Consider the following 26,730-nt stretch of genomic DNA (forward strand, 5'->3'; position numbering starts at 1 on the left):
AATTAATTAAATTAATTAATTAAATAATTAAATTATTGGTTTCAGTGATTTTAAAAGTCGTTAATAATGGATTCGAGTTCAGATTCTGACGCTACAGTGGTGTCAAAAAGTAAGAATAAAAAAATAAAATACACATACAGTACAAAATATAATCCCGAATGGGAGAAAGACCCAGTATTTTGTGGGCGGTTACAGAAAAGCAAGAAAGGACCTTACTATGCTTATTGCTGTGCATGTGATTGTGATTTGAACGTTTCATCAGGGAAAAATGATCTCAAGAAACACGCGACAGGTAAAAAACACCTAAGTAAATGTGCTGGAGCTAAAAAACAAATGAAAATTAGTGATATGCCGAGCATTAGTGTCAAAACAAAACTTAATGAAACGGTTAAGGCGAGTGAGATACGTCTTGCAAGTTTTGTGACTGAACATGATATACCAATTCGAGTCATAGAGCATTTACCTAAACTCATTCAAGCTGTGTGTCCAGATTCAGAAATTGCTAAGCATCTACAATGTGGGAGAACAAAACTGACGGGTATCATAAATCACGTCACAGGGAAAGAAAGTTTAAATCAGCTGATTGAATTGCTTAAATAAATTTTCTCTCATTGTCGATGAATCCACCGATAAGGGCTGCATTAAGCATTTATGTATGGTAGTACGTGTAATGGGAAAGGGTAACAAAATAATGGACGCCTTTCTTGGACTTATTCCGCTTACTAGTGCCACTAGTGACATATTATACCAAGGAATTGTTAAATTTTTCAACGATAATGAAATTCCCTACAAACAAAATATGATAGGGTTTGCAGCAGATGGAGCAAATGCAATGTTAGGGGCGCGCCATTCATTATCCACTTTATTAAAGCAAGATATCCTTGATCTGTTTATAATGAAATGTATTTGTCATTCCTATGCTCTGTGTGCTTCTTACGCTTGTATGAAACTCCCTAGGGGCATTGAAGATCTTGCAAGGGATGTTTATAATTACTTTCAGAGCAGTCCAAAACGCATCAGTGACCTGAAACAATTTCAAAATTTTGTAAATGTGAAACCTCACAAAATATTACATCCCAGCCAAACGCGTTGGCTTTCTTTACATATGGTGGTTGCTCGACTTCTGGAACAATATGATTCACTGAAGTTGTTTTTTTACTGATGCTTTGGTCAATGATAGGCTTTTGGCAAGTGACTTAATTTTGCAAAAATTGAATGACCCCACAACCAAGCTATACCTTCACTTCCTGGATTTCATACTTCCTCTCTTCAATAGCTTAAACATTAAAATGCAGTCCGAAACTCCACAAATTCATACAATGTATCGTGACGTTGAGAGAACTTTTAGAACAATTTTAGACTGCTATATGAAGGAGGGCTATCTTGAGAAAACTCCCTTGAAGGATGTAGATTACCGAATTCCTTCCTATTTTAAGTCACTTGATGACATATATTTCGGTGCAAAAGTGGCTTTGAATATCCAGAGAAACACAGATATCCGTACTGAACAAGTGAAGGGCTTTAAAGTTAGATGTTTAGATTTTTTCATCGAGGGTGCCCAACAGTTATTCAAAAGATTTTCTTTCGGGGATACTGTAATAAAAGATCTAGAGGCTCTTGACCCAAACTGTGTAAGAAACAAGAAAATCTCATCAATTGCTAATCTTGCGTCAAATTTTCCCAACTTAGTTAAAGACGACGACCTACAGGAGCTTGATACTGAATGGAGGCTACTAAGAAATATAAATATAGTTCAAGCAGAAGTAAAAAGTGTAACCCCAACAGAATTTTGGGTGGCTGTAAGTAGTGAAAAAAGGGGGGATGGGGCACCCATGTTTCCAAAACTATCGTCCTTATTAATGTTGTCACTTCTGTGTTTACCACATTCTTCCGCCAGTGTTGAGAGGGTATTTTCAACTATAAATAGAATGAAAACAAAAACCAAAAATCGATTATCAACCAAGACAATTAGCGGACTCCTGCATACTAAAAGGTTCACTAACTCAGCATCGTGCTACGATTTTGAAGTTAGCGCCGACTTAACTCGACTCATGAACAGTGACATCTATAAGAAAGCAGAGGAAGAAGAAGAAGAGGAAAGAGACTGCTAAGTTAATAAATAAGTGACATCTATGAGGAGAGGAAGGTGGTGACTACTAATCAAATTGGTAAGTAGAAAAATTAAAGTAAAAATCTTTTTATTATAGATTCATGTATTGTAATAGTTAGAAGATTATAATATCTTATGTGATTTTCGAAAGTGCCTCCGGAAATTGTGGACAAATCTCCGGATTTTTTCATTACGACCTCCGGAAATATTTTTTCAAGACCCGGCAACACTGCCTCAATACCGTAGGAAGAAGGGTCATGTTAGCAGGGGATCTAATGCTACCTGTAGCGAACTGGAATGGTCAGGTAGAGACAAACACCTTTTCACGAACTTTTGTTAATTACCTATTATGGGAACACGGATTTACACAAGTCATAAATAAACCTACAAAGAACAATAACCTTTTAGATGTCTTCTTGATATGACCTGGGGATAGTTTTTACTCTTCACACGTATTACCTGGAATCAGTGATCATAACAGTGTTCAACTCGAGCTAAATTGGCTTCAGACAAATGTCTGTACAGATATCACTCAAGAAATTTGGCATTATGACAAAGCAGACATTAACGGTTTACAAGGTTACCTTAAAGCGGCTACACACGACCCAATCTGCAGGGTCCGATTTGCAGGGCGGTTGGGTCGGACGAATTGGTTCTGCTCTCCACACGACCCAACCTGCAGTAGGCTGATCCGCTCCGTTGTGAAAATATATATCATGGCTCGTTCACTTTCCAAGTTTCAAAAAGTTGGAATTGCATTGAGTTTGTTGTTACAGAACGATAAACAGGTACTATATGAAAAAAAAAAATTTTCCGGTTAAAAAAATATTTAGGAATATATATATATATATATATATATATATATATATATATATATATATTTTTTTTTTGAGATTCAAAATGTTGACAGTTCACTGTGCAGTGATGAAGCGTTTCCCTCATAACTTAAAACTTGTTAACTTTTCACGTTCTCTCTTTTTTTATTTTATTGCTGAAACTCATGTTTACAATATCATGCTCTTTCAACTACATTCCTTAATAAACAATATTTTTTTTTTATTTTGTGTAATAGAAAATACTGATGTTTAACCACTTTTTAAAATGAATTTATTTTTATCAGACAATCTATCAACGATAGACAAGTGATCTTGCATCATATTGTAGATATGACATGCATAAATACACACAAAAAATTTTATCACAGAATGTCGGATAGTTTTTTAGTTATATGGGAAGCGCATTATCACTGCACAGTGAACTGAATTTTGAAAAAAAAAAAAAAAAGTAAATAACTTTTTTAACCGTAAAAATATTTTCTTCATATAGCAAAAGGACAGTTGTCTATGCGGATGACGTGAATTTGTTAGAAGAAAACCCACAAACGATTAGGGAAAACACGGAAATTTTACTTGAAGCAAGTAAAGAGATAGGTTTGGAAGTAAATCCCGAAAAGACTAAGTATATGATTATGTCCCGTGACGAGAATATTGTACGAAATGGAAATATAAAAATTGGAAATTTATCTTTTGAAGAGGTGGAAAAATTCAAATACCTTGGAGCAAAAGTAACAAATATAAATTATACTCGGGAGGAAATTAAACACAGAATAAATATGGAAAATGCCTGTTATTATTCGGTTGAGAAGCTTTTATCATCCAGTCTGCTGTCAAAAATCTGAAAGTTAGAATTTATAAAACAGTTATATTACCGGTTGTTCTTTATGGTTGTGAAACTTGGACTCTTACTTTGAGAGAGGAACATAGGTTAAGGGTGTTTGAGAATAAAGTGTTTAGGAAAATATTTGGGGCTACGAGGGATGAAGTTACAGGAGAATGAAGAAAGTTACACAACTGCATGCATTGTATTCTTCACCTGACATAATTAGGAACATAAAATCCAGACGTTTCAGATGGGCAGGGCATGTAGCACGTATGGGCGAATTCAGAAATGTATATAGAGTGTTAGTTGGGAGGCCGGAGAGAAAAAGGCCTTTGGGGAGGCCGAGTCGTAGATGGGAAGATAATATTAAAATGGATTTGAGGGAGGTGGGATTTGATGATAGAGACGATTAATCTTGCTCAGGTTAGGGACCAATGGCGGGCTTAATTGAGGGCGGCAATGAACCTTCGGGTTCCTTAAAAGCCAGTAAGTAAGTAAGTAAGCAGAAGGACAGTGTTTTATACATATTAATTTTCATTATTGTACAAGATACAGTATTGGAGGAAAAAAAATGTTTAATATTTCCAAAATTTTAGTGCTGTAAGCTGTAGCTAATCTCTTAAAAATAAGAAAACATTTAAACTCTTCTCATATTTTCGACAAAGCATAGGTGTGCATATTGATAACGTTGATCCTATTATGTTGGCATGCTTTGCACTACATAATTTGTATTTTTCGAGAAGAATTTCTAAAGCTTGATTACGCATATCTCTGTTCAGATAATTTGCGTTTGAAATGTCCCATAAACAAGGCATATCTTTATACAGTTCAAAAATATCCCTCCAGACTTCTTTCTCTTTTTCCGTCATTTCACGTCGCACTCACTGTCATTGCTCTCAGTTCTTCATAAACGCCACTTCTGCTGTTCTGCAAGCTGCAACTGACAAGAAATCAGCCCGATCGTGCTACACACGACCCAACTTGCAGGGTGTTGGAGTGGGGGAGTCGGCAGGTTGGGTGGCTGCCCGAACCAACCACCCGACACGAGGTTTGCTGTCCCAGCAAGCCTACACACCACCCGATCGGCAGGGTCCCTGCAAATCGGACCCTGCAGATTGGGTCGTGTGTAGCCGCTTTTATAGATCAATATAACAAATTCTTAGACGAGGGCAAAAACATGGGTCAAGTTTGGGAGAATTTTAAACTAATAATATCCGAGGCCATCACAAATACGTGCCATACTAAACAGTAAAAAAATAATTCAGACCCAGAATATTATACAAGATATAATAATAATAATAATAATAATAATAATAATAATAATAATAATAATAATAATGATTTAATCTGGCAGTTAAGGACATAAGACCTTCTCTAACACTCAACCAGGAGTAAAAACTGCGTTACAGAAACACTACAAATTTACAAAGTACACACAAAACTGAATAAGATAATAATAATAAAATGTAAACAAGTAAAAAGAAATCAGACATAATATATAACATAGAGAAGGAAAGAAAAAAGCATAATAAAATGTGAACAGCAGGTCAAAAATAAATGAGGCCTACAAAGTATAAAAAAAATAAAACAATTATTGATAATAATAATAATAATAATAATAATAATAATAATAATAACAATAAATAAGAATAGTAATGATAATAATAATAATAATAATAATAATAATAATAAAATAATAACAGGCCTAATAGTAATAATAATACTAATAGTAATAATAAAATAGTGCAGTACAAAGCATACAATGAATACAATATTTTTAAGTATACACAGTAAGGAAAATTATGTTTATATATAGCTCAACTTATCACATTAGAGATATACCATTATCGGAAAATATGAAAACAAAAATATAAAATAAGTTAAATATCACTAGAACATAAAAAAAAAGTGAATACGTGGAAACATGCAATACAACACTTGTCATAATAGTAAGTTAGTTTGGCAAATCGTCAGACAACTTATAAAAAAAAGCTAGGCGAGCGTACAACAAAAGAAGTGTGAGTTCCGAAAATTACCAGAAATTCAAGGACCTAACCAAATAATTAGAAAGAGAAAAGAAAAAGACAGAAGAGAACTACCGTACTTGCATAATTTATTGAAAGAAGGCGAAAAAAACTGGAGTAGATTTTATAATTACATGCGCGGAAGAAGGGGAAATCAGGAACTGATACCAGTTTTGAGAGATACTAATGACCAAATTATTACACGGTACAAACAAAAAGCAGATTTATTGAACTCAACATTTATTTCTGTATTCAATAAAAAAGAGAGATATATTACAATGGAAGAAGGTGAATGCACAGAGATGTTCGAAATAATGGCTAAAAGTGTTCGGAACAGAATAAAAAAAGACTACAAAACCGAAAATCGCGCGGTCCAGACGATGTTCCCATAGAAATGATAAAGTTAGGAGGTGAAGCCAAGATACTCTACTTAATGCGAATTTTTAATATATTGTGACAGCGACGTGAGATTCGAACTCACGACCAGCAGAAGGAAGTGCAAAGTCGGCCGTGTTTTGGGCGCGTTGCGCGCGCATCTGCCTCCTGGGGCATGGCTACGCTCGGTGAAGGAGGGGAGCAGCAGAGTGCGAGATTATTCGAGAATGCCATCCTGACATCCGTGGAAATCTTCTAGGCATCTATCGATTATTTGAGATCGCGAACTATCCAGAACTCGTACTTTCTCGCAACGATAGTTTGGTTACAAAAGAAGAAACGCGAGCGAACTTGAGCAGTTTCAGTTTATTCAGCCAGTCAGTAAGCTAGCGCTGTGAACAGAGCAAGCCAGCCAGTCTTGTGTACCGGAGTTCGACTTGAGTGTGCGTCCGCAACTGTATCAGCATCCGAAGGCCTGAGTTCGAGTGCAGTGGACCGCAGTTGGAGGGACCTGAGTTCGAGTACAGTGGACTGTCTCTGAAGGTCTGTGGTTCGAGATACTGTGAACTCGAGTGACTGAGCTAGAAGAACTGTGAACTGAGAACTGACAGTTCTGTGTTGTAAATAGTGTGTAAATATTAGTTAAGATTAAAAGTTCATTGTTGTTCGTAATAGTCCAAGTAAATTATCATTATCGTCAGTGGAGTGCAATAACGAACGCTGTGTTGCTGTGCGGAGAGCAAATCCCATTGTTGACGAGAGCGTTTAAGGTGAATTGTAGAAAGGAATTATTGTTGCTTTAAATAAAAGTTACATTGTTGAGTTGAAATAAATTTACAATATCAATAAATAATTGTAGTATTCCAGGTGACTGGAAATTGGCTTTCACAGTCCCCGTATATTAAGTAGGAGACAAAAGCGATGCAAACAATTACAGACCTGTCAGTCTCACATCAGTTATCTGCAAAATAATGGAACATCTAATAACACAATACATTTGCAACATTTTAGAAAATAACGAATGGCTGATCAAAAATCAACACTGTTTCAGACCAGAATACTCTTGCAAAAGTCAAATCACATCCTTAATACAATATTTATCCGATGAAGTTGATAGGAGGGGGGAAGAATAAACGAATTTGTGATCGATTTCGCTGAAGCTTTCGACATAGTGCCTCATGAAAAACTTTAGAGAAACTAAGTAGGCTTCCAACAGATAATCGAGTAGTAATATGGATATACTCGTATAAATTCTTAGAAAACAGGACCCAAAAGGTCAGACTAGGAAAAGAAAGGCCGGAATTAGGAAATGTAACTTCAGGAGTTCCCCAAGGGGTAGTTCTTGCACCTCTATCATTTCTTATATATAAACGATATAATAATAGTAATACCATTTCTCAGGTAAGGTTATTCACGGGTGACTGTATAATATTTAGATAAATTAGTGATGAATCTGACATCGCCGCCTTGCAAAACAATCTTAATGTTCTTCAAACATGGATGACTGAAAATAAAATAAAAAATCAATGTGAGCAAAAGTAAGTCAATATCCTTCTGTAGGACGCATAAAGAAATTTCTCTCAAATATCAACTGAATGGTACACCGATGCCACAAGTAAACACTTGTAAATACCTAGGTATATATTTAAGTAACAAACTGTGTTGGGAGGAATAAGTCACTAATGGGAAAGGACTATATTATTTCTTTATCCTTATTCTTAAGAAAGCTAATAGAAGGTCAAAATAATTAGCGTACAAAACCCTTGTTTTGATTCAATAGAAAAACAGAGGGCAGCAAAATATGCCAAAATGTGGAAGGGACATGCGAAGAGATATAAAAGACGTAAGGTGGGAATTTCTCAAATCAAGGCAACAAAAAGCCAGACTGAGTGCATTGTTTAAGGCACAAATGGGATACACAGTATGGGCCGACATCAATACTAGATTAGTGATACCATCATACTTAGCCAGGACTGATCATATTATTAAGTTTAAATGCAGGAAACAAAGAACAGACGTGGCAAAATTTTCCTTTGTTAATCGCACAATAGTAAATTGGAACAGCTTACCTGCAGCTATCTTTCAGGGCAATCATCTAAAAATTAACACATTTAAGGAAAGGTTGAAAAGATTAGGTTGAGAATTTAATTGTAGGTGCAGTGTAATAATTATCTAAGTTGTAATTGAGGTGGTAGCCGGAAAAAGGGCCCATAAGCAAAAGTCATGTTTCGAGAAAACAATGATTGAAAAATTTATTTGTAAGTATCTCATTGCGATTTGGATGCACTTTTATCAAGGTAACAATTTTCATACTGTTACAATAATATTTATTTACAAGTTTTTATTAAATAATATATTCCGACTTTAATAGTGTTAATAGAAGAATATATTTCATTGAAGCATTTTATAGGCCCTTTTTCCAGAGAACAAGTTTATTTTATCAAAATACTTTCAATATGATTATATTTTAGCAAAATTTGATATCAGCGTTGAATGGCGCACATTACAGAGATTTACGATTTCATAATCATTTAGTAAAATTATATTTCTTACATATATCTCATAGTTACGTCATAAATTGTACCGAATACGTAAGAATCAAGAATATCTATTGGGTACAGAATACAGATTACAAGATATTTAATACTAATCTAGAATGGATTCACACTCAGTGCAGTTTACACTTCAGTGCACATCCTTGATGGACTCACACTCACTTTGGGAATCATCTAAGTACATTGATGTTTTCTCCCAATCTAACTTTTCTCTCTTCAATATGTTTTGCACTTCACATTCAGTTTTTCACCAGTCTTTTCTTTGTAATAATCACAGAATAATCCAAAGAGAATCTTGATATTTAGGTTTGGGTTAGTGGACAACAATGGATCTTGCTATGTGGAATCGATTGTAGGTATGACTGCAGTAAATCCCATTAAATTGTTGTTCATTTTATATGGTCTGTTTTCATGGGAACTCCTTTTTCCCTCAAATCTTTCACCTTTTAATATTTTCCCTTGTATTACTCTCAGTCTTTTGGTAAACATTTTGAAGATTCCCAAAATCATTTGACGACACACCTCTTGCTGAACACCACTTCGACGCAGAGAATATGTCCATGCATTTTCACGACTTACTTTTGGATTTTAAGTTACATTTATGACTAGTAGATTATTTTATAACAAGCCTGCCACTGTAGCATACTGCAGTAACTTTGTTTGCCCACTGCAAAATATTTCGAAGAGATCTTTCTGTTCATCAGCAGTGAATTTGGAGAAACATTCCTTCTGGCAGCAGGAGGTAATGGGTGCAAAAACTTACCTTCAACAATAGCACCTTTCGAAGTTACATACATGACATCATGTTGTTTATTCATTTTTCTGTCTTCCCATTTTAAGTTCATTTTCATGTCCTGTCTCCTCTTTTTTCGTTTATGTTCATTTCATTCCATTTTGAAACAATTCAGATCGCACACATATCACAACTGCTACACACAACACAATTATATTGCTTGCAGTGCCTGCCTCAATCTGACTGTGTTCATGTTTGCTGCATTCCACAACTACGCGAGAGTGCATGGGTTCATTCAATTAGCTATCCCACCCTCTGTGTACAAGATATTGGAACGAAACTACGTAAGCAAGTAGATTTTAACACGGAGAATCGAATTAAACATTCTCCAGAAAAAGGGCCTATAGACCCATGCAGCGGCGGCTCGTGGCTGAAAATGGGAGTGTGCTACAATATAGGAAATTCACTTAAAAAAAGGTTGTTAAAATTTGGTTGACCTACTCACCTAGTGACGTAGTGTGAAGTCCATGCGGCGCTCTTTATTGCTGCAGAAGCTGTCAATTACTTTAGAGTTGAACCCCTCCATGTCGGCAACCAGTTTCTTTTCTACTGATAGCATTGCTAGGCCAGTAAGGCGGTCCTGAGACATCGTATTCCGTAAAAATGTTTTAATCCTCTTCAGAGACGAAAAACATCTTTCCGGTTCCGAAGTTGTCATAGGCGTCGTGATCATAATTTTGAGGAGTTTCGTTACTTTGCTGAATGTTTCCTGTAAGTTATTTTTCATGATGTGCTTCAGTAGTGGAACAGCTCCATCAATTCGCCTGTAATCTGATCTTTCATAAAGAACGCTGAGTTCTGTCTTTAACCTGTTCTTTTCCAGCATATTATAATTTTGAACAGTAGCTTCGAGTTCTTTTTCTGGAAACTGTCCTGAAAAATCATTAAAGTTGAGAGAATTGAGGAGCTTTGCTGCTTCTAAATGATCCAAGGAGTGGAAACGATCACGAGCCTCTTGTACGATTCGGTCACATACCTCCTTGGCATCAGCACTTCGACATGTCCGCTTCCGTCGCTTATTACCTGACGTCGCTTCACTGTCAGAATCTTTTGTGGATTCCCTTATTCCACTAATTGCCTGAATAAAATGTGCTGTAGCATTTTTTATTTTCACAGCGTCAGTCGACCTTGCTTGTAATTGACTGTATAAAACATCTACATGGGGCATTATTTTGTGGAAAAATGACAACCAGAATAAGAATTCTTCATCCTCCAAATATAGGCGGAGCCCACAAGCTTCTTGAACGGTCTTGGCAGATGATGACTCCTCCAAATCCAAAAAGCATTCGACTAGGCTGTCCTTGTGTTCATACACTGCATTCACCGTTCTAGATTTAAAATTCCATCTAGTTGCAGAACCACTAGGAATCCTACGTGCCGCCACTGCTTCTAATGCGGATAATCTTTGCGGAGATCTTGCAAAGAAGGTTGGAAAACCTGATAAACTGCAGAAAAACACTCTGGCTGCTTTCTTTTGTGAAGCAGCTCTTTCCATCACTAAATTGAGTTGATGGGCATAGCAATGAATATAGTGGGCATTAGGATAAAAATGTTTTATCCTTGCTTGAACTCCACTACATCCACCACTCATTACAGAGGCCCCGTCATATGTTTGAGCGATAATTTTTTAGGCTCGTCTCTGAAAACCTCATTCATCACTTTTAAGATGCAGGCAGAAATAGCTTCAGCATTCTGTCCCTCCGGATTGAAAAATCCCCAACATCTTTCATATGGAACACCGTTTTTTTTCGTACCGAAAAACTAACACCATCTGTAATTGTTCTGAAATATCAGTCGTTTCATCTGCCATTACAGCTACAAACTCAGCATCTCTAATTTCTTCAATAATCTTTTCGCGACATACTTTTAACATCGAATCTAACAATTCGTTTTGGATCGTTTTCGAGGTCCCCTTGAAAACCTGATTTGATTCCATGTGTTCTTTCACTGCATTGTCTAAACTACTCATAAAATCAACTAGTCCCAAGAAAACTCCCCGATTCTCGGACATTTCCGTCTCATTGTGTCCTCTTAACGCGAGCTCAAAGGCACCACAGAACTTAATACAATCTATAATTCTTGAAAGTATATGTCTGTTCTTTTCAACTTTTTCATTGTGTGTTCTTATGGTGTCGTGGTAAGTGCGGCTTAATTGCGTTGCAATATTCACACTTCCCAGAGCAGTGAGGTTTAACACATTATGTATGTGTGTTCTATTATCGTTATGTTTTCTGCTCTGGGCTCTAAGATGTCCAAGATCTTTAATTCCTGTCTTGGACCAACCAAATGCATCGTTATTTCCAAACAGAAGGCAAGGGAAGCAGAAGATAGCATTTCTGATTTCACAACCACAAATCCAGCTATATGTGTCGTATATTGTGTTATGAAATCGTCTACTGTAAACGCTATTGTTCCGTCCGCCTGCCTTCTGACTAATATTTAGATCAGGCGTTGGCCTGCCTAATTCTTTTATTTTCATTTTCTCTTCTAATTGCATAGATGAAAATCTGTTTTTTAACAAATTGTTCACTGAATTCATATTTATTTTTGTACATAAAATATACCTCCTTTACACACTTAACACAAATATGAACTCAATACCACAACACTTTAGCAATGCCTAGTTTTTGTAACAGCTTCATAAACTAGGAAACAACACAAACTGACAAAACTTCACAAACAAGAAACAACACAAGCTGACAAACAGACGTAGCAACTGAAATTTTAAATTCGAACAGCATTCCGGTGCATTCATACCATCTATTGGAGGTTGAAGGAGATGAACAGGAGTATAGCATCTTTTAATTAAATTTTATTAAATATAATACATATAAATAAACTAATAATAAATGTCGTAAACAATACCTTTCAGTTTTACAGGAAAGTTTAATAATTTAGCATATGAATAAAATAGTTGTCCGTACATTCTGTTGTCAAGATTTGTAAAAAAAAGACACAAACTCACAAATAGTACACTGCTGCTGCTCAGAGATGTCACGACATTCGCGTTGTTTGTAACTTGTATACCTCATCTATACAAACATTCATTCACTTCTGATTGGTTGTAGGTTAAATAAAACGCCAATGTGAACGAGTCATTTCAACTCGCTACTTGAACTTGTAGCACATACTGCTTATAATGGGGAAACCGTTGCTAACCATAGATTACGTCATACACCAAGCGAATTTAAGCTCTGTGCGCATGTGCAAAATTGGCTGCATTTCACTGCAGTTCACTGCGATAAGGAAGTAAGCACACATTACTGACTGGGACTTGTAGGCGACGCATAAGCTAGACAACAACAGTTTCCGAATCTTCATACATTGAAGCGCGTAAAACGAATGAAAGAAAAAATAAGATTATGCAACGGACAGAAAATTAACTGTGTGCTGCAGCACTGCAGCACATAAAGAGCGGCCGCCACTGGACCCATGGGCCCCTTTTCCGGCTACTGCCTCAATTAATTAAGTTGATATGTAATTAAGGCGACTTGTAATTACTTAAGTTGACAACAGTTTGGTTTAATAGCAATACTCGTAAGTTATGGTGAAGAATTGGTAGAACAGAGAAAAATTCTCTCCAGCACCGGGTTTCCAGTTTTACGTGCTGGCGCTTTAAACCAGTAAGCCACACTGGATTCAAGTTCTGATGCCGGATTGAATCCCTCTCATTTTTAAGTTCTACCTACAAAGGGAACACTTTATTGGCCTACCCTTGTGTACCGTGTCACAGTATGTTCCAATGGAACATGGCGCCATCTTGATCACAAGATTGGACCCCGGCCACTTAGCTTAGTCACTCATAATGAGTGCACCTCTGTACTTGTGGTTAGACATTGTCTACTGTCACACATACTGTGACATGGTACATGAGGGCAAGCCAACAAAGTGTTCCCTTTGTAAGTAGAACTTAAAAATGAGAGGGATTCAATCCAGCATCAGAACTTGAATCCGGTGTGGCTTAGTGGATAAAGCGCCAGCACGTAAAGCTGGAAACCTGGGTTCAAGTCCTGGTGCTGGAGAGCATTTTTCTCCATTTTACCGATTCTTCGCCATATGGAAGTGCAGAATTACTGCACTGAAACTCCAATTGTACTTCGGTACATCATAGTAACTTGTAAGTTAGGTTTACTTTTGCTTATAGTAGGTGTTATTTATAGCATAATCTTTATTTACCCAGTGTTAGGTTTATTGCATTTATTATTTATAGTTAGAATTAATTTTACGTTTATTTTATCTTTATTGTGCTTTTATTGCCGTAACTATTGTAATGTTATTGTACCATAATAATAAAATATATCACTGCCATCGGGTGTATACCCAATTGCAGTGCTAATAAATACATACATAAAATAACAAATGAAACAGTGCCTATAGTTCGTACGTACAAAAACAGAAAGATAATTGTTTAGTGGAAATTAAATATTAACTACTCACAGAATTAAACAACCGGTGACACAAGTTTAGAATATTTCTTTTAATGAATGAAGTGTAATCTACTTGTGTTTGGATGATGTTATAGGTATGATTGTGGACATGATCAGATCAGAAATAATTAAGTTTCTATCTTGGCTTAAGAATTCACAGTAACATGAAGATAAATAAGGATGCCAAAAGTGAAAGTGAAGGAAATACCAGAAACACGTTTCCATAGCTTCATTATTACTAAAATGTTATCATTAAAGCGCGGACCTCGTTGCCTTTTCATTGCCTGCTGCCGCGGTACAGGTTGTCTGCACAAGGGCTATGCCGAGAGTCTGACGTCATGTCCACATCACTCGCAATGGGTATGGCGTCTCGACGTATTCTCAATACATACAACAGTTGGTTGGGCATGTATAGACCGTGCAGAGTTGTAAACAAGAGTGCCAGTAATGTCAGATGTAAAGAAACAGAAGTTGTTACAATATGTGGAGGAATTTTGCCGTGATTATTTCACTATACAAGGAGTAAATATATTTTCCAAAGTATGCCATATACAGTTTAAAGGCCACAGAAAATTTTTCATCCAGAAGCACTGTAAGTCTAAACAACATAAAAAAGTATAATGCTGTTTGGTAAACATGATACAACATCGAGCTCAAAGTCATATAAACCTACTCAGAGAGAGTTTTGTAACGACCTCTGCAATATGATGGTAAGTTGCAATATTCTGTTACACAAGTTACAAAATTCTACTTTCAAATCATTTCTGCAGAAATATACTGGGCGAAACGTTCCATGCGAGTCAACTCTACGCAAAAGATATTTATCCCCGTGCTATGATCATGTCATCAACAGCATTCTGTCACAAATAATGAAATATGGGTTTCGATAGACGAAATGGCAGATGTGGAAGGAAGTCTATTGGCAGTGTTATTGTTGGAATATTATCTCCGGACAAACCTTCACAAAAATACTTGTTAACAACCGAGGTGCTTACTGCAGTAAACAGTTCCACAATTGATATTCTCTTTGAGACTGCTATGAATCTTTTGTGGCCTGATGGAATACAAAGAGAAAATGTCCTTCGTTTTATGAAGGATGCTGTAGCATACATTTAAAAGCAGCACACCAAATCCGGACTGGATATCCAAATCTGCTACATTTAATTTGCTTGGCCCATGGTCTGCATAGGGTAGCTGAAGAAATTAGGTCGTTATTCTCTGATATTGACAGCTTAATCTCCAACGGGAAGAAAATCTTTTTGAAGTCCCCGTCTCGAAAACAGCAATTCAAAGATATCATACCAGGAATTTCTTTGCCACCACAGCCCATTTTAACTCTGTGAGGAACTTGGTTGAAGGCCGCATTGTACTATTGTGAACACTACAAGGAAGTCCGTGGTGTAATACGAACATTTGATAATGAAGCGAGTACTTCAATAAAGGTTGCAAAGTCTATGAAGATCTGTTGTACATAAAATAAGTTTACAAAGATGTTCCCACAACAATAAAACAACTAGAATCGTCAACTCTCAAAATGTCCAGTGGCCTCCAATTCGTAGAACATTTGTACCAAAGTCAAAACCACATCCAAGTTTGGAACCGATTAAGACGAAATTTGGGACCGTATTGAAAAAGAACTGTGGATTTTCAGCAAAGTGTGAAATAAGATATATTTTGTCAGTCAATGGCGAGCCCTCAGATGATACGTGTGACAGCTCATATTTTCGTTTCGCACCACTCATGTCTTGCGATGTGGAACCCACATTTTCTCAGTTCAAAATGTTTCTAAGTGATAGGCGAAGAGGTTTTTCTTTCGACACTTTATGGAAATGTATTGTTCTTTAATGTAATGGAACTGTGGACGCATCAATAGGTGAATCACAAATGAAAACTGTTGTAAGTATTGCATTCTATTAATAATATATGTTATTAAAGTTCTAAGGATGTGTTACAATGCATTTATTTACAACAACGCTGTCATGTAAAGAAGTGCAACTTTGTCCTTCACCACACTGAACCTGTACAACCGAGGGAACGTCCGTATCTTCCCCCCCATCACACAAGCTAGGCATACACCACACTATCCAAGCGCAGGTAACTTATGAACGCGGGCAATGAAGACAGTGCTTTAGTTATCATAAACGTGTAAAAATTTTCAGGTAATATTTTACAGTACTCTGGTAGTATTAATTTCTTCCTGAGTTATGTGTTAATCTATCATAGTTCACCAAGAACAACATTAACAGATTCACTACTAATAATACACTGTTCGGTGTTGAATTTATTAAGACAACTGAATTACTCAGTCTTCACTACAGTTTAGTGCATATTAATTCCATGGACTTTAAATTCAATATTGGCATGAAACTTAACAGTTCTTTCTAAATGAGACGTGCAAAATTTTTCTGATAATTGAGTTTCGAAAATCATTTTTCCTTTAATAAGAGTGTTACGTTTTTCAGGTCAAACTTTAATTTTTTCTGGTCAGAAAGAGAAATTAAAAGGATATATTAGAGAGAACTATAATTATACGTGATCGTAGTTAATATGTTGTTGTTGTTTTCTAATGCCAGGCGTTTGACAATAAAGTCATTTGACCTCTTGTACTCCAATATTTTTCAAAGATATTATCATGGTCAGCCACTGAAGCACAGATTTTGAGGTGTTCCGAATCCATTTCTTGGTTTGAGTTGCACAATGGACAGTTAGGGGACTGATATATTCCAATTCTATACAGGTGTTTGGCCAAACAGTCACGGCCTGTTGCCAATCTAAATGCAGCTACAGTTAATATGTGTATGCTATGATCAGTCAAATATGATAAAGGACAGAAATTATAACTGAAGTTATTTAATTTTTGTTATTTAAAATTAACATGACCTACTGTACATTTTTATAAATAGACACTTTATAAACTCAATAAACTTACCAGAATTGGAATGAATTCTCTCCCTTCACATTCACTCTGGAAATCACATTGCAAGAAAGACCATTGGATCTGCGGTTGTGGATGGCCCACAATTCTGCATTTCATTGGGTAAGTCTTATTCAATTGGTAATATTCATGTGCAGGATTGGTCTCTAAAGCGACAGCCGGTTTATCTGAAACAGTTACAACCCAACTTTTAACTTGGTCTTATGGTGCCAAAACCTATTTTATCTTGAATATATGTATTTTATCCGTCATTTCCACCATCATCAACAAATAATTAAATTGATAATAACAATGCAGGACTATCTCAAAATGAAATTCACTGCATATTTGGAGAAATAATATTTCTACAATACATTTTTCTTAAGATTTTTAAAAGTACAAATTTAAAAATGTGTTTAATATTCATCATTTTATTTTAAAATTCAATCCTACTATCATGTACTATACCTACCAAATGAGAAGTTATTAAAGGACTTTTATCTCCTTCTAGAGGTAGCTTGAATAGAAGTTATATGAATTTAGAGATCTCTTGCAAGCAAACATTCTCATGGGGGCAGATAAAAAAGTTATTTTTTTTTTCCCACAATGTTAATAATGTCAAAACAAGTGCTTATACAAATTATGGCCATTCGAGCGCAATTACGAAGGCCGCCAGAAAGTAAGTTTCCCTGGGGTCGTTTACAAAAAGAAAACAAAAGTTCATGTAAAGTTTCACTGAAACATATGCAGCAATTGTTAAGCTATTTTTCAACATATTCCCCACCGGAATTGAGACATTTGTCATACCATGGAATCAACAGAGAGGTGTAGATGGCTGTCACACACTGGTTGCGATCCCATGCAGCAGGTTTCTATGACACAGGGATACAATAGTTAATCCCATGATATGACAAATATCTCAATTCTGGTGAAGAATATGTTGAAAAATAGCTCAACAATTGCTGTACCTCTTCCAATAAATATTTCCATGAAATTGTGTTTTATTTTTGTAAATGGCCACAGGGAAACTTACCTTCTGGATGACCCTCGTAATTGTGTTCGAGTGGCCAAAATTTGTGTAAGTACTTGCTTTGACATTATTAACATGGTAGAGGAAAAAAATTAACTTTTTTATCTGCCCTCATGAGAATGTTTGCTTGTTAGTGGATCAAAATTGTCTTTTTTTTTTTTTTTTCACTTTTTTAAGCCCTCATCTTCAAAGAATACTTAGGTGAAAAATATGACAGAAAAAAGGTACATATTTCATGAAATACTATTAACATAATGATTAGCTACCTTAGTAGCTCACTTGGCAGAGTGCTGGTTTACGATCACTACACACCCAGGTTCGAATTCCAGCGATGGTGGAGTCGTACTTGTGGTAGACAAAACTATGGATCCTGAGAGTTTTTTTTTTAAACTCTCCCGTTTTTCTCCATACTTCTACCATCACTCTCCATTTCAATATGCATCGTATCATCATCATCATCATCATCATCATCATCATCATCATCATCATCATCACTTCAACAGCATTTCTCTCCTCTTTTTTTACAGAGGAGGGGCCCAAAGGCATGTACTGTAGCCTGACACTTATTGTGGAAATGACTTTTCTCGCCAAACAGTCGCCCTCTTGCATGTACAATGGGAGACATAATAGGACCCCCTGGAGTTTATTCTTAGTCAAAGAAAGCTGCAATGTGCATGCTCCGAGCCGAAAGTTTTCGGCCATATGTTACGAGATATTCGCTTCGCTTATCTGTTTAAATATTAAATATCTATACTGAGAAAGAATTAAAACTATAGCCTCTTATGAATCACGCTGATAATTGTTGAGCGGGCAAAATGTTTCAATATCATGTTCCTCACTGTACATAGTTTCAGTTTTAATGTCATTTCATTTATTGTATTGCATAGATCTTACATTAGCATTGAAGCCTTGGAACAAGTCAAGAGTTATACAGTTTTTTGGTGTGATGATCACACTGCACCATCAACTCTGCCCGAACTATGGTAATGATGAAAATGATATGTGAATAAGTAAGTGATGGTGAAATGAGTCCGAGGTCCAATGCAGAAAGTTACCCAGAAATTCTGCTTTAGTTGGTTGAGGGGAAAACCTTGGAAAAAAATCTGAATCAGATAACTTATCCCAACCAGAATTTTAACATAGGTCCACTCATTTCACAATTGAAGATGCTAACCATTAATGGACCTTATTAGTATTTACCCAAAACAGGATGGCGTGATGTAGTACTGTGACTGAAGTACAGAGACCATTGGTCTGTGGAGGTGTAATATGCTTCACAGTCGGAGATGGTAACCATTAACGGACCTTAATAGTATTTACCCAAAACAGGGCGATGTAATGTAGTACTGTGACTGGCGTATAGATTGCATCAGTCTGGGGAGGCTAATATGCTTCACCGTTGGAGATGCTAACCATTAACAGATCTTTTTCGCTTTTCCCAGCCGTATTTCTGCTGAAAAATTGTTTCAATAACAGGCCACTTATTATACAAAACTCTTCTCTTTTTATAATCAGCTCACTACTTATGATCACGCACTTAACTCACAAATTCACAATTAAGGAAAACTGTACCCTTCGAAGCTACACAGTGCTTGCGGAGTTGGTTCTGCAAATTTTTATCGCAATTTAGCTGTGTAAATGACTTAGAATGACGTCATGTGCGTGCACGTGTTTGCCAATGGAAACTTCTACATGAACATTCCTGAGTTCCTGCAAGCATCGTGCTGATTGACAAAAAGGTTAACCTACAACAGCCATCAATGATAGAGTTGACACATTAGAATTGGAATTTTTCTTCTCAAATAAAACAACTATAGACAGTGAAAATTTTCTCTTTTATTATTTTATTCTTCAATGATGCAGTGCATACTAAGCTAGTCCGAAGAATTTGCCCTTGTTTGAAGACTAGTCTTTTATTTTATTATTTGTTTTAGGTTGCACAAAAAGGAAGAAGTTAGGGAAAACCTACGAGATCAACAAGTGGTCTAACTTCATAACTTCGTGACACAATATTGTTTGGAAATAAAGATATATAAATATATATTATTCACCACTCACCATTTACAACGAGCGTAAGGTTCATGTCCTTGTGCACTCCTTCGCTGTTGTATGCTACAAATGCATATACCCCAGCATCTTGAATTCTTATATTTTTTATCTTGAGTGTCACTTGTGTTTTGGACTCTGTTTCAATGATATCGAATCTCATGTTCGGCTTGATCTCGTCATGCTGTGGAGTGTACCACGCATAGTGCGGCACTGGTGTTGCATCCATATTCACAACCCACTGAACGTGGTCTGCTCCAGCCAAGATGCTGATCACCTCGGAATCAACTGTCAGATTAATGTAGCTTTGCCCTGCCTCTGAAAAAAGTAATAAAAAATGTAACAGCTGGGATTATGACCACACATTATCTCAGTGAATAAAATGTAACAATAAATAATATGTAGCATAAATAAAGCGGAATAAAAAAATAAATTAAAAATGCCAATTTACCGTCCCAGCCCAAAACAGACTGCGCCTTTTCATTATTATTCCATCCATTAGGCCTACCATATTGTGCTGAAAGTAACTCAAAGACTGAAAAACTTGCATCCTTAGAACACACAGGATGGGACTCAATGATGGAAACTCCAATAAATTACTGTAATCTTAAAGACTAGATTCAACAGCAGGAATGTAGGTGGGAAAATGATGACTGTTATGAAGTTGCCAGATGTGGCTTTTATTATATTCAACACGTTTTCCACTGATACTGCCTGTCAGTATCACCTAATGAATTTCTGCACTGCTGCTTGCAACTATCACTTGAATTAGTACAAGACTTTCCTTTGTCAATATTGTCTGTATTTTTTTGGATTTCAACTTCAAGAGCCTGACATCCGACAACACTGTTTTCGGTTCTGCAATTCTGCACTTCCAACTATTACTTGTTGGTGAGATACACCAGAATTTTTTCATTTTATTTATTGTTTGAAGGTAGATTAATCCCAACTTTTTTTAAATTTTGAGTTGAGGTTATCAGCCTGAACGATTTCAGACTGGTATTTATTAATTATTTGTTGAATTTAATTTTTAAGTTAAAAAGCTTAAATTTATTCATGGGACGAGAAGACCCTATAGAGTTTGTATATATCTATTTATTTATTTTGTTTGAATATTTTATTTAGTATTAAACAGCATTTTCTGTCCAATGATAAAAATGAAGCAGGACACTTAATAAACGCAATATCAGCATCAGCACAGAACTAAATACAATACAATATTCAAATATCACTTCCAACACAAGCACAAAGAGAATATCTGTCTAAATGTAGCCAATTGGCATCGACTTACATGACCATAAATATTGGTACTGCATATATCCTTAAGTTCTCGTCTTTGTTCCCGACTATTAATGTATGAAAATAAGTAATTAATACTAAGAAGATAACAATTGTTTGGCATTACACATCTGTGGCAGACGACAGAATCGAAAGTGATGAAAACAACAATTTCGGTGATGTTTAATTATATTCGATTTTTTCACTTGGAGAGGGTTAATAGCATTTGGGACAGTCAGAATGCAGCTCCTTACTACAAGAGTTCGAGCGTAATCACAAAGTGAAATAGACAGTGAGAGGTGCTGAGTGACACAACGGTCTAGTATATACAGTCATGAAGCTCAATACGTAGTAAATATGCAGCCATAGATAGTTGCTAACCACTAGAATCGCTACTACCACCTCATCACAGACAATGCGAAATAGTACCTGCACAGTCTATTGTTCCTAATACCCTCATAAACTCAAGCTTCGTGACTGTATATACTAGACTGTGGTAACACCAGTTGGTTTGGTTTAAAGTCTGTTAGTGAGCTGACGTGTTATTGAGTTCTGTGTTAAGATTATTATCATTGCGTATTTGGTTTAGATATTGTTAGTAAGTTGACATGCTACTTAATTCTGTGTTAAAATTGTTACCATTGTGGGTAAGTTATATCGTTCATTATTAATTATGCTACGACATAAGTAGCCTCGAACAAAGAGTTTTATGTACAATGTAAAAACGAGTTTGCACAGAAGAGTGGTGAGGTTATTTGGAAAAAAAAAAGTCATGGCAATTCTGTTCCAGGTAGGAAAACTATTCGACAGCACGACAGCTTGTTGAAAAGTTACGACAAATACTATCTTTTAATAATAAAAAAACTGTTACCAGACACAGAGTTCTTAATGAAGAAAAATTAAATTTCACTCCATATGAATTTTATTTGTAGGAGAACTTAAAAGAGAAAGTTTATAAGAATAAACCTCAAACAACAGAGACACTAAAAGAAAATATCAGTCGAGAAATTCCTTTAACCACATCTCAGGAACTTATACGTGTTAACTGGAACTTTCTGCACAAATGTCAAGAATGTGTTGCTGTTAAGGGACATTTTCAACAATTCTAGTGACGCAGGTTAATCTTCATCATTATCAGTTTTAAATAACAATTTATGCTATCAGTAACGAAACGATCTCAGGACCTTGCAGTTGAAACTCGCAGGTGATTTTTGATGTGTGACATTCTTACAAGACGTCCCTTTTGTCAGCGAAATTTCAAAGCAGGTTTCAATATGAGCTCACAGACAGTTCCCTTGTAACATCAGGGCTATGTTCCAGATTGTTTGTTTACTGGTATCACTATCATTGCTCAGAGAAGACGACAATATAAACACGTGACAATTTTATTGCTGCGAAAGAAATAGTGTATTTTATTAACATTTTCGCATATGACGCATAGAGTTAGTATATATAGAGCGTGCCTAGTCTACTGCGCAGGGTATCAATATTGAAAACGTAAGTCACGTGACTTTGATACAATGCTGCAGACGATTCTGTAATGTATTTATACGTGGAGTCTTGCTTGTGATTCATTAATGAAATGAATTCAGATTAAGACAATAAGTTATTATTGTACAAATCCAACAGGGTTTCGTTTTGCGCATCATAAAAGCATATAGAACCATATCTACAGAGGCAGCATTAGTGATTGCAGGTATCGAGCCCTTATACTTGACTGGAACAGCTAAAGCAGAACTTACATTACTTCGAAAGGAGCACACATATGAGGATACACTTCTAAAGATTGAGGTTGAGAAACCGGCCCATTTCTTAACATCAAATACACCAGATGCATGAGCAACCACTATGTACAGATCTTCACAGATGGGTAAAAAATATCTAAAGAAGGTGCTATTGATCAGGTCGGATGCGCTTTTGTTGCATATTGCAACGGCCAAGAAGTGTACACACAGAGGAACAAACTTTCACCTAGATGCTCCATTGTGGCAAGCTGAATTATTAGCTATTAATGAGGCACTGATATAGACTAAACTTAATAATTACAATTGATGCATCTACAGTAATTCATAAACAGCCCTCAAATCTATAGATAATAAGTTTAACTTAAATCCTCTGGCAGTGGAAATCCGAAGAAATGTAATACATTACAACAAACACAATTGCTTCTCATGGGTGCGAGGACACAGTGGAACAGCAGGAAATGAAAGGGCTGATGAACTGGCAAAGAATGCTGCAGTTTCGAACTTCAATTTGAGCTATAGTCTGTGTCCTTATTCATACGCAAAAAGAAAAATAAATGAGCACATAATGAATAGGTGGAACAGTCAGTGGCTATGCAGTACAAAGGGTTCAATTACGAGAGAAATCTTCTTTCCTAGTCGACACCCACTTAAATAGCTACCAAATTATATCGGATTTTATACTAACACAATTTTTATTGGGTCATGGGAAATTTGGGTCTTATCTAGAACGATTTAAATTACATAAAGACAATGGCTATTTATGTATCTGTGAGGAACAGCAAACTGTGAATCACCTTTTGTTTCATTGTCCAGTGTTCGACAACAAAAGATTTATTTTGGTCGGGCATTTACATTTTTGTAATGTAATATATGACAAACCACTATTCAATGTGTTCACAAAAACGTGCTGTTATAAAGAGTTTTGTAATTTTATATGTAATATATTTAAGAACTTGTAAATAATTAAAATTATTGTAGTAGATATAAATGTTAATTTTAAGTAGAAGACTGGGTTATCCACGTCAATGTAATTTTATATGTAATATATTTAAGAACTTGTAAATAATTAAAATTATTGTAGTAGATATAAATGTTAATTTTAAGTAGAAGACTGGGTTATCCACGTCAATGTAATTTTATATGTAATATATTTAAGAACTTGTAAATAATTCAAATTAATGTAGTAGATATAAGTGTTAATTTTAAGTAGCAAGACTGGGTTACCCACATCAAATGAATTCTCATTATAATCATATAAACTCAGGCTATAACTATAACCCTAATGTACTTTCGGGAAAATAGGGTTCAAGAAATTGTATATTCAAATAATAATAATAATAATAATAATAATAATAATAATAATAATAATAATAATAATAATAATATGTATCGATTGTAGCCACAGTGATGGCGAACTACTGCTGTTGCTATGGATGCAAGGAAAAATACCTGAAAGGAGGAAACATATCGTTCCATTCTTAAGTATCGAACATGTGTATCCTCACTTGTAAAATAAATGTCACAGACTTTCATAATTCTCACATATACTAAATGATTTATTATCACCATTCATTCTCCATTTTTATAGTTTCTATGGTTTTTTAGAAATTTATTCTAGTATTCCTTTTCTTCTTCCGTGTTACTTTTCTAAAATATTGCTGATTTTTTCTTCCAGTTCTGAAGGTTTTTATTAGTTTTCTGCAGTTAATCTTCCTTGAGCCCTACTTTTCTTTAATTCTTGTAATTTCTAAATTCAAAATGGACATTACTTAGCACAGACCCCTTCCATTTGTAAACCAAAGACAAAAATATAACATTTAAACCAACAAAACTTCAGTTTTATTCCCTAGACTGGATGATGTATTATTTTACGTACATTTTTTTATTCACGAATGTATTTCCTTAGTGAATTTTCCCCTTCTCAAGTAATCCCAAATGTTGGTTTCTTTTAGTTCATTTTATTTTTTTAAATTTTTGTTGGTTATTTAACGACGCTGTATCAACTACTAGGTTATTTAGCGTCAATGAGATTGGTGATAGCGAGATGATATTTGGCGAGATGAGGCCATATATTACCTTGCATTCACATTATGGTTGGGGAAAACCTCGGAAAAAAACAAACCAGGTAATCAGCCCAAGCGGGGATTGAACCCACACCCGAATGCAACTTCACACCGGCAGGCAAGCACCTTAACCAACTGAGCCATGCTGGTGTCTTTTCTTTTAGTCCTAAAATCATATTGATGTTGCAAGTTACTCAGGAGTGTTCAATATTAGCCATTATTTTTTTTAATTAAAGATATGGTTAAGGTTGCTTTCCAGTTGAGACAAAAATGGACTAGTAAATCCAACATTTTGTTCATGATTTTTTTCAAGATTGCGATAAATCCTCTTCTTAATCAAAGATAAAATTATCTGTAGGTATCTGTACCGGCTTAATAACTTGACATACATACACGCTCAAACTTTACAGTTTGTAAAAGTCCATACCAATATAAAAATAAATGTAAAGGATGCTCAAAATTTCAGAAAATCGATTATTGTTTATATATATATATATATATATATATATATATATATATATAAAGAAAATTCTGAAACTAAACAACAGAATGGCATATAAAAAAAATAATGCGGAACTGTAAGTGAAAACAGTTCGACAAAACTGGATAAATATCTGTTCATAGTTAAAGGTTTGATGGGAAGAGAAAGTGAAGTTATAAACTTGGAATTGCTGAGGTTACAAATAAAATATTACATAACTGTGTAAAAGTCTCGTAGTGTTACAATAATGACTAAGTAGGGTAATGAAATGTTTTTCATTTAACAAGGTATTAAGAGTAGTAGGCCTATGAAGGAGTTATAAGATCACCATCAACTAGTGTCATTATAATGAACGTATATGAGTCACATAGAATGTAGAATCAAACTCCACTTTCTCCAAATTATAAAATATGCGTTTGACACGTTTCAGTGCAGAATTTTGCAGGGAATATGACAAACTGCTCGTTTAGAGTCAAACTGCAATTTATTTATCTCTGCTTTAGTAGTAAAATCACCATTTGGAGTCTAACTGCACTAGTTTTTCGTCTTTCCTAAAATATCATATTTTTTGATAAAGTGCAGTTTGATTTGATTCTAGGCGACTAATATATTCGATATTATTATTATTATTATTATTATTATTATTATTATTATTATTATTATTATTATTGTATAAAACACGCATAGCAGTTCAATTTGTTCCTCTCCTTATAATGATACAACAGGTCACGTTCTCCTTTTCATTAATTCTTCACCAGTATGTTTTACATGAAGACTAATATTACGATGAACTGTTACCATACAATAATGCAGGGACATGAAAAACTTTGAATACAAGTCTGAAAGTGAATTAAATCGAGAAGTAACCAGACCAGTGGTATTACAGGCCTACCAAGTCCAAGTTTCTGGGCATTAAGTTTAATAAATAATATATTCTCGGACGAATAGCAGAAGTTTAGACAATCAGTGAATTTCATTATACTTAGGTATAATAGGAACAACGTAATATTTATACTTATTGTGCTAGATCAAAAAAAATCACAGTATTCTATGAAAAATCTTTACGCGTCTATGTCAGTCAACAGAAATTGGCTGCATCATCCCAAAATTACGTGACTCGTCAGTGTTTCGATGTTGATACACCTCAGAAGTCTTCTGCGCACCTATACACGCTCTCTATTTTATACTAACCCTATGATGACGTTTTCTGGCATGAGAATAATGGAAATG

At 35.4% G+C, this 26,730-nt stretch overlaps 1 protein-coding gene across 3 annotated transcripts in view; it reads right to left on the reverse strand.

Moving 5' to 3' along the window:
- The window catches only part of LOC138700100 (vascular endothelial growth factor receptor 1-like), a 343,737-nt gene that overhangs the window by 95,810 nt on the left and 221,197 nt on the right, over nucleotides 1-26,730 (reverse strand). For all 3 annotated transcript variants that reach the window (XM_069826422.1, XM_069826423.1, XM_069826421.1), the window contains exons 8-9: nucleotides 19,946-20,251; nucleotides 16,873-17,045 (exon numbers count right to left, since the gene is read on the reverse strand). In XM_069826422.1, coding sequence (XP_069682523.1) covers nucleotides 16,873-17,045; nucleotides 19,946-20,251 — 479 coding nt within the window. The remainder of the gene's footprint in view (nucleotides 1-16,872; nucleotides 17,046-19,945; nucleotides 20,252-26,730) is intronic.

This window comes from Periplaneta americana, chromosome 5 (assembly GCF_040183065.1).
Source record: "Periplaneta americana isolate PAMFEO1 chromosome 5, P.americana_PAMFEO1_priV1, whole genome shotgun sequence".
NCBI classification, from domain to species: Eukaryota; Metazoa; Arthropoda; class Insecta; order Blattodea; family Blattidae; genus Periplaneta; species Periplaneta americana.